Source organism: Myotis davidii, unplaced genomic scaffold (assembly GCF_000327345.1).
Source record: "Myotis davidii unplaced genomic scaffold, ASM32734v1 scaffold623, whole genome shotgun sequence".
NCBI classification, from domain to species: Eukaryota; Metazoa; Chordata; class Mammalia; order Chiroptera; family Vespertilionidae; genus Myotis; species Myotis davidii.
Genome location: NW_006294464.1, coordinates 605,566 through 614,201, shown reverse-complemented (window position 1 = coordinate 614,201; position 8,636 = coordinate 605,566). Strand labels below are relative to the sequence as shown.

Below are 8,636 nucleotides of genomic sequence, written 5' to 3'. Positions count from 1 at the left end.
GGCCTGCAGAGGACTTTTTCTTGGTTATGGGGTGGGGCCACCACATTAGTAACAAAGAAACAGAACTAAAACTTTATTGTGGGGAGCCACTACAGTGTTTTGGACAGGGTCAAGTCTTGGACTGAGGAGAGGGCACAGTCCTCTCATTGCCACATGCAAGTCCCAGCTTGGAGGGCAGGGCATTCCCAGCACAATTATAGCCAGCAGTTGTAGTTGGAAGCTTGAACCTATGGTCTGAACACGTGGCCCCACGTGACTGAGTGATGTGGGCTTGATGGAGTTCAGGTGCATGTAGTTGAGTAGGATTGAAACACAGGAGAATGTTTGTAAACATCTTGGTCATGCCCTTACTTTGCCTCATAGCATCTGCTATAAAATAAAGGCATGGCTGTGGGCGTGGTTGCTGTCTCTCAGAGAAGCAGTGTCCCACCGAGACCCAGCTTTCTTTCTCTCTTGTCTGTCTTTTCTAAGCCTTTCAGCCGCCCCCACTCAGGTTCACCCTTGGCTGTGCTGTCACGGCACACTTTATAAAGATATGCCTCCACGCTCCCAGGGAGGGTTCCTGCCTCACACCCCGCCCTTACAGGAAACAGCTCCGGGAAACAGCTCGGGGAAGGTGCAGCCGTTGCCAAGACAACCCCTGCAGGACTGACTTCCTTCCGCTTGGTTGCGGTTTTTATATAAGTAGATAACTGTGGTTAATAATTATGATTGTGATTATAATGAGGAAAATTTATTTAGCCATTACATTGTGCCAGGTACTTGATACTTTTCATGCATTATTTTATTTAATTATTATAAAATGTCTTTAGTGTTGTTATTCCTACTTTACAAAGCGTTACCTGAGGCTTAGCTACCCTGTCACTTGCTGGAGTTTATCTGGATAGTAAGTGGCAGAAATATGCTTCAAGCCGGTTCCTGGGCTCTGAAGATACAGGGTTAGCAAAGTCCAGCATACTTCCTGCCTTTGTGGATTTTACAGGATTTAATTCCTAGACTATACTTCCTACCTAGTCTCAGCACATATTCTAAGGACACTGTGGCATGGTCGGGGATATAATTTTAGAGTCTGAAAGCCTGATTCACTGGTATTTCCACTAACATTGAGGATAATGTCTCTTGTGAGGAAATGGTTATAAGTTAACACAAAAGTAAAATGAGAGATCAGCAAAGATCAGAACAGTATCTTTTAATTCCCTAAACACTGCCCATTCCCTAAACACTAACACAGTGTTTTTATTCAAAGTTGGTACTGAATGAATGTTAATTTGAGTATGCTCATTGGCTATAAGACAGTGTATTTTATTCCCACATTATGGTTTTTGATATAGACTAACCAGGATACTATTTTTATTTATTTATATTATTCCTTATGTTTATAGTTATTTGCTGGTGTGAAGGATGGAGAAGGCCTGCAGCTCTTTGAACAAAGTTCTCGTTCTGCCCATAAACAAGAGACGCATACCATGGAGGCCATGAAGCTCGTAGAGTTTGACCTTAAGCAAACACTTACGAGGCTTGTGACACATCTTTTTGGAGATGGTAAGTACTCAAATGCCTTTGACTTTGGGGCTTTGCATATTCAGTAATTACCATCATCCTTAAGTCATTAATATAGCTGTGTTTAGATTTTTTTGGTCTAAGTTGTGGCTTAATCGTTCAGGTCTATAGTGAAGTAGAACTTATGGATTTCCTGGTTCATTCTTGTGAGGAGCAGGAGTATATGGAAATAGAATTAACTAGAGAAAGAAAAAATGATGATATGCTGTAATAAGAATGAGATTGGATTATAATAATGTCATTCATCAGTAGTGAGAATGTGTACAGACTGATTAGTGTTCTTGTATAACTGTATTGTCATTAGGTCAAACTTGAATGATGGGGCAATAGTCTCTTTTTTTCTTTTCTCATTTATTTATTAAACATTCTTTAGTTACAGTTAACATTCAATATTATATTAATTTCAGGTATACAGGATGGTGGTTATACTTCTATATAACCTACAAAGTAATCACCTTGATAAGTCTAGTACCCACCATACATAATTATTACAATACTAGAGGCCTGATGCATGAAATTCGTGCCCAGGTAGGGTCCCTAGGCCTGGCTGGCGATCAGGGCCAATCAGGTACCCCACCTCCCTGCCCTCTTGTTCCCTCACCACCTGTGCCACTACCACGAGGTTCCCCCCTGCCTCCCCACCTCCTTCTTCCTTCACTCCCTCAGTGCCCTACTGCCACCGCTGGTCATCTGCCATGTTCCGTGCTGCCTCCTGATGGTTAACACACGTCATAGCGAGCAATTGAACTCCTGCTTCAGGTGTGCAGCAAAATAGACATTTATATAACTTATGAAGTGATCCCCCCAATAAGTCTAGTACCCACCTGGCACCATGCATAGTTATTACAATATAATTGACTATATTCCCCATGTGGTACTTTACATTTCTGTGACTATTTTGTAACTTTCAATTTGTATTTCTTAATTCCTTCACCTTTTTCACCCAGTCCCCCAAACCCTCTCCCCTCAGGCTACCATCAGTATTGAAGTAAAGTTGTTTACTTTACATTGAAACATAAAAATGTTTCAATTTTATTTGTTTATTCTTTTTTTAGATTTCACATATAAGTGACATCATATGGCATTTGTCTTTCTCTGACTGACTTATTTCACTTAGCATAATACCTTCTAGGTCCAGTCTTGTGAGGCAAGATTCTTAACCAAGATTCCTAACCATTCTTAACCACTGTTCTTAACTAGTGGAAAGTTTTACGTATTTATATATTGATTACTACTGTCAACAGCAAAAATATGAAGAGTGAATTTCATAGAGGAAGAATAGTATTTTTTAAGAGCTGGACTCAGTTTTATTTAATTACTTGCTCTTGATTATTTCTCTAAGAAAGTTTTTTAAAATATATTTTTTATTGAGTACAGATAAGAAGAGAGAGAGAGAGAGAGAGAGAGAGAGAGAGAGAGAGAGAGAGAGAGAGAGAGGGAGAGGGAGAGGGAGAGGGAGGAAGAAACACCAATGATTAGAGATAATAATTGATTGGCTGCCTCCTACATGCTCTCTACTGGTGATTGAGCCTGTAACCCTGGCATATCCCCTGACCTGGAATCGAACCATGACCTCCTGTTCATAAGTTGATGCTCAATCACTGAGCCATATTGGCCAGGCCCTAAGAAAGTATTTGTTTGTAATGTACCCCCTTCCAATTATTTAAGGCTTCCTTGAAATAATATTTTGTTTGTTTTTAGAAAGCTATAAAGATTAGGTTATGAGACCTACAATTTAAAAATGTTTAAAAGACAGAAGCTAAGCTAGTTCTTATTCTTGTGAAATTTTTAAAAGAACAGCTTTATGAGGTATAAATGACAAAAAATAAACTAAACATATTTAAAGTTCACAGTCTGCTAAACTTGACATACAATAAACTGAATGTATTTATACAATTTTAGTAGTTTTGACATAGGCGTGCACTTGTATAACCACCAACAGAATTAAGATAATAAATATGTTCATCATCCCCAAAAGTTTCTTCTTGCCCCATGCCCTTCCCTACATCTCCTCACCCCAGGAAGCTAGAGAACTGCTTTCTGTCACTTTTTTATTTTTATTTTTTTTTACAGTGGTTAGATGCCACGAAGTAGGTGGCAATGCCTTATCCGTATGTGTGTTGTTAGGAACGAGAGCCTCTTCCATCCTTGTCAAGGGGAGTGCTAACCTTCTCTCCTGTCATACAACACTGCTTTCTTTCACTTTTGATTAGTTTGCAGCTGTTAGATATATATAAATAGAATTCTGTAATGTGTATGTGGTTTTTTTTTTGAGGGGGTGGCTTATTTTAGCACTAGGGGCCCGGTGCACGAAATTCGTGCACTGGGTGGGGAGGGTGAGGGGGAGTGTCCCTCAGCCCAGCCTGCCCCCTCTCACATACTGGGAGCCCTCAGGCATTGATCCCCATCAATCTCCAATCGCAGGATCGGCCCCTTGCCCAGGCCTGACGCCTCTGCCAGAGGCGTCAGGCCTGGGCAGGGGACCCTCATTCCCCCATCACTGGTTCTGCCCCCAGCCCAGGCCTGATGCCTCTGGCCCAGGATTCAAGCCTGGGCCGGGGACCCCCATCTTCCTCTGATCGCTTGCTCCACCCTCCCGCCCAAGCCTGATGCCTCTGACCCAGGCTTCCGGCTTGGGCAAGGGGACCATCATATCCCCCCAATCCCTGGCTCCACCCCCCACCCAGGCCTGTTGCCTCTGGCCCAGGCATCAGGCCTGGGCAGGGGACCCCCAGCTCCCCACGATCTTCCGCTCTGCCCCTGCCCAGGCCTAACGCCTCTGGCCGAGGCGTCCTGCCCAGGCAGTGGGGACCCGCAGCGGCAGCGGCCCCGCGATAGTGGGCTCCGCTTTAGGGCCCAGGCAAGGGACCCCTAGCTCCCGGGGCTGCCAGCTTTGACCCTGCCCAGCTCCCATCGCTGGCTCCACGCCTACTTCCTGCTATCACTGGCCAGGGCGGCAAAGGCGCCAAAGGCGCCTGATTCTCGGATTATGGCTGGGGGGCAGGGCAAAGGCGGCCTTGGGGACTCTTAGCACCCCCCTGGGTTTCCGATCACTGTCAGTGGCAGGGGGCTTCTCCCTACTTTCCCTTTTGCCTCCGTGCATTGTGCCTACATATGCAATTTAACCGCCATTTTGTTGTCAGTTAACTGCCATCTGAGTTGGCAGTTAATTTGCATATAGCCCCGATTAGCCAATGAAAAGGGTAGCATTGTACGCCAATTACCATTTTTCTCTTTTATTATATAGGATAATTATTTGGAAACCAATTCATATTGCAGTGTATGTCAATGGCTCATTCCTTTTTATTGCTAAGCCTTCCATTCCATAGTTTATTTATCCACCCATTGATAGACATTTAGGTTATTTCTAGTCTCTTGCTATTACAAGTAAATCTTTTTTGTATGGACTTATGTTTTCATTTCTCTTCAGTAAATACCCAGCAATTGAATTGCTAGATCATAGGGTAGGTGTATTTTAACTTTCTGCGATGTCACTTAACTGTTGTCTGAAGTGGTTGTGCAATTTTACATTCCTTCTACTTGTGTATTAAGGTTCTAGTTGCTTTACTTCTTTAACTACACTTGACACAATCAGTCATTTTAAATTTAACCATTTAGTGGGAGTGTAGTAATGTGTCAAGTAAGTATTCAGAATATTTAAACAACTCCAAATAAACAAGTGAAAATCAACTTAAGAGAGACATGGGTGAAAATGAATGTGACAAATGATGTAGCTAAAGGACTAATGAATACCTAAAAAAAAGATGCTCACCCTTATTAGTAATCAGGGGAATGCAAATGAAATCCACCATTAGCTATCCTTTGCACTTTCATATATAGAATTATTTTTTAAAATCTAACATTTGGCCGGGCGCCTGTAGTCCCAGCTACTCGGGAGGCTGAGGCTGGAGGATCACTTGAGCCCAGGAGTTCTGGGCTGTAGTGCGCTATGCAGATCGGGTGTCTGCACTAAGCTAGGCATCAATATGGTGACCTCTTGGGAGCGGGGGGCCACCAGGTTGTCTAAGGAGGGGTGAACCGGCCCAGGTCGGAGACGGAGCAGGTCTAAAATCTAACATTTGTAAATATTGACAAAGATACAGAAAAACAGAGGTAGTAGAAAGTCCTGTTCTTGTGCAGGAGTCTCAGCTACCAACCCCAGCTGGAACTCGGGTACTCAGTCTTGATTCACCTCTGTTTTTTCACACCTTCAGGTTCCCCTACTTACCTGTGAACTCAACTGTGTATTTAAAAGGATTCTAATTATAATTTACTAAGTTTCTAATGCCCTGTTTTAGCAAGACTTGTTAGAATATCTAGACTTTCATATTCTCAAATGCATAGTTCATGTAATATTTAAGAAATCACTAACTAACCCTGTGTATTTTAAATATATATACATTTTAAAAAGGTATATCAGCTGCATGCTAGTGGGTGTTTTTTTCTAGGAGGTGGAGGAATGGTATTAGAAAAGAAGTACAAACCAGGCTTCAAGTGTGTTCATAGAATTTAATTAAAATAAAGAAGATAAATTAAATATGAAAAATGTTATGATTGATTAAACTGAATAGTGGGTGTATGGATATTTGCTATTTTCTATTTCTGTCTCTTGGTTTGAGATATTTCATATTCAGATGTTATAATGTAATGGTGAAATAGGTTTCAGATAGAGATTACTGATGTGAACATTTTATTATAGCCAGTTTCTCTTTACTTTCATGATAAAAGGAAAGTATTATATTTTTAGAAATAGTATCATCTAGTTAGCATTGGAGTGCAGGGAGATAGGTTATATTTTTCAGGCCATTTTTGAAGCAGGTTTTGGTAGAAGGGATTCTAGTATTTTAGGGGAGAAAGTGTTTAATGTCTGGTAACTTTATGGAGATATTCAGGCTTATCTGAATGTTTTCATTGTCAATCTATGGAGAGACTTGTTAGAGCTATCCTTATTTATGTCTTGCTATGCACATTTCTGTCATAAAATGATTTGCTGTTTGTAAGGTTTAGAAACTGCCTCATAGTTAGATAGACAGGTAATTGCTTCTCTAATAACTAGAATTTCTGTTTCTTCTATTTCTTTGTTATTTCACACAGCCTCACCTCCCCCCCCCCCCCCCCCCCCCCCCCATCACCTCCCACCACACCTCCATTTAGCACCATCAGTTCCTTCACCTGGCTAATTCTGACTTATCCTCTAGTGTCAGCTCAGATGTCCTCCCACCAGGACCCTTTCCTGGAGTTCATGCTAAGTCCGGGAGTAGATGCCTTTTTGGGGTCATCTGAGCTCTCTTTTGGGGTGGGCTTTTACTTTTCTGAGCAGGAAGCAGTGCTGGATTTCTACTACTTTGAAGGTATCACAATATTGAATAAGTTTCAGGGAGTCATGAATCTTGAATGCTGTCTCAGGGAAATAGTGTGTGGTAGGAGCACACAGCAGAGGGGCCTCCTCCAGTGCTCGGCATGTGCTCCAGAGATGACACTAGTCGTTGAGAACAAGCCTGAAGCTGTAGAGCTGGAAGGAATGAGGAAAGGAAGAGGAGAAAGGCAGAAAATGGTTAACAGATAAATCTCATGACCACTGAGAAACAGTAGTGTGGAACTGGAAAAATTAAAATTCTCCTTCATCATTTACTCTGAAATCTTGAACAGGTCATTTAGTGATTTAGACCTCAGTTTTCTAACTTTCTAAGATACCTTTTACAAAGAAAATATTAAATGTGTTAATATGAAACAAATGAAGGAGTAAAGAAGGGAAGGAAAATTATGGCAAGGCAATAAAAGCAGCAAGCATATGAAGGAATAGTAATACAGTCAAAGACAGTAGTTATGGCTGATTTCTCTTAATTTTGTGTAATGAAATGTAGCTTTATCTCAGACTATGGCATAGCCGTCCATTTGGTGTTGATGGCGGCCTCCACATTCTCTCTGAGCACCAGCCACTATTTTAAAAAGTACATAATGTGCTAGACGCTGTTAAGACTATAAAACATTACCAGGGGCTTGGAGCATACACGTTTCTCTGAATATGGTCCTGGACTTTTCCGTGTCATTATTTTTAATATTTGTATTTGAATAGCTTTAAAAACCGTGCATTGAGATGAAAGTTTCCAGATAGCAGTTTTCCTTATAAAAAAACATTTCTATAGTATATAATTTTTCTGACTGTGATATCCATCATGCCCATGGTCAAGAATTAACAATCTTAACTTGAAATGGCAATGAAGTTATAATGTCCCTACTTCAGGCAGATGTTTGCTTTATTTTTAAAATACTAGACTTTTAGGTTTCAGATTTAATTACAGATCAGAGTTGCTATTTTATAAATCTTCAAATCTCCCTTTTCTGTGGAATGGCCTTAAAAAATCTCATGTTTGGAGAATAGATACATGTTGTTCCTATGCACTAAAGTCTACCTGTTAACAAAGTCTTTTATTTTTTCTTTCTAGCTATGAGATCATTTTGAACCCCATACACACAGTAGCCAAAACACCCTGGAAATCCTTAAAGATGCATTAGCCGCACATCTTTGCTTAGCCCCTGTGCATTCTTTGCTGAGTATATTTCTAATGGAGCAGTTGTTGGCAGGGGTGGGTGAGCTTGTCCCATGTATATACATGTTTGTAACATCTGCTAAGATGCTTCTCAGAGTAGATACTAAGCAGGTGGGAGGGCAACTGAGGTTCATTTTATGAACTACTAGAGGCCTGGTGCACGGATTTGTGCACCAGTGGGTTCCTGGGCCTGGCCTGTGGGATTGGGCCAAAACTGGCTCTCCAACATCCCCCAAGGAGTCCCGGATTGCGAGAGGGTGCAGGCCAGGCTGAGCGACCCCACCCGTGCACTGTCAGGGCCGGGGAGAGACGTGGAGGTTGGCCAGCCGGGGACGGACCATGGGAGGGCTCTCTCGCTTAGTCTCAATCGGCCAGACCCCAGCAGCAAGCTAATCTGCTGGTCGGAGCATCTGCCCCCTCGTGGTCAGTGCACCTCATAGCGAGTGGTTGAGCGACCTTAGCATATCATTAGCATATTATGCTTTGATTGGTTGAACAGATGACTGGACACTCAGCATATTAAGC

At 42.0% G+C, this 8,636-nt stretch overlaps 1 protein-coding gene and 2 long non-coding RNA genes across 4 annotated transcripts in view; 2 read left to right on the top strand and 1 right to left on the bottom strand.

Annotated features, from left to right (window-relative positions):
* FARS2 (phenylalanyl-tRNA synthetase 2, mitochondrial) overlaps positions 1 to 8,636 on the top strand; it is a 584,045-nt gene that overhangs the window by 172,382 nt on the left and 403,027 nt on the right. For both annotated transcript variants that reach the window (XM_006768687.2, XM_015567165.1), the window contains exon 3: positions 1,383 to 1,542. In XM_006768687.2, coding sequence (XP_006768750.1) covers positions 1,383 to 1,542 — 160 coding nt within the window. The remainder of the gene's footprint in view (positions 1 to 1,382; positions 1,543 to 8,636) is intronic.
* Positions 5,498 to 8,636, top strand: part of LOC107183913 — a 16,724-nt gene continuing 13,585 nt past the window's right edge. The window contains exon 1 of the long non-coding RNA XR_001514737.1: positions 5,498 to 5,623. This is a non-coding gene — a long non-coding RNA (uncharacterized LOC107183913). The remainder of the gene's footprint in view (positions 5,624 to 8,636) is intronic.
* Positions 5,551 to 5,967, bottom strand: LOC107183914. The gene is made up of 2 exons (XR_001514738.1): positions 5,937 to 5,967; positions 5,551 to 5,632 (listed from the first exon to the last, which is right to left on the bottom strand). It is a non-coding gene; the product is annotated as an uncharacterized LOC107183914 (long non-coding RNA).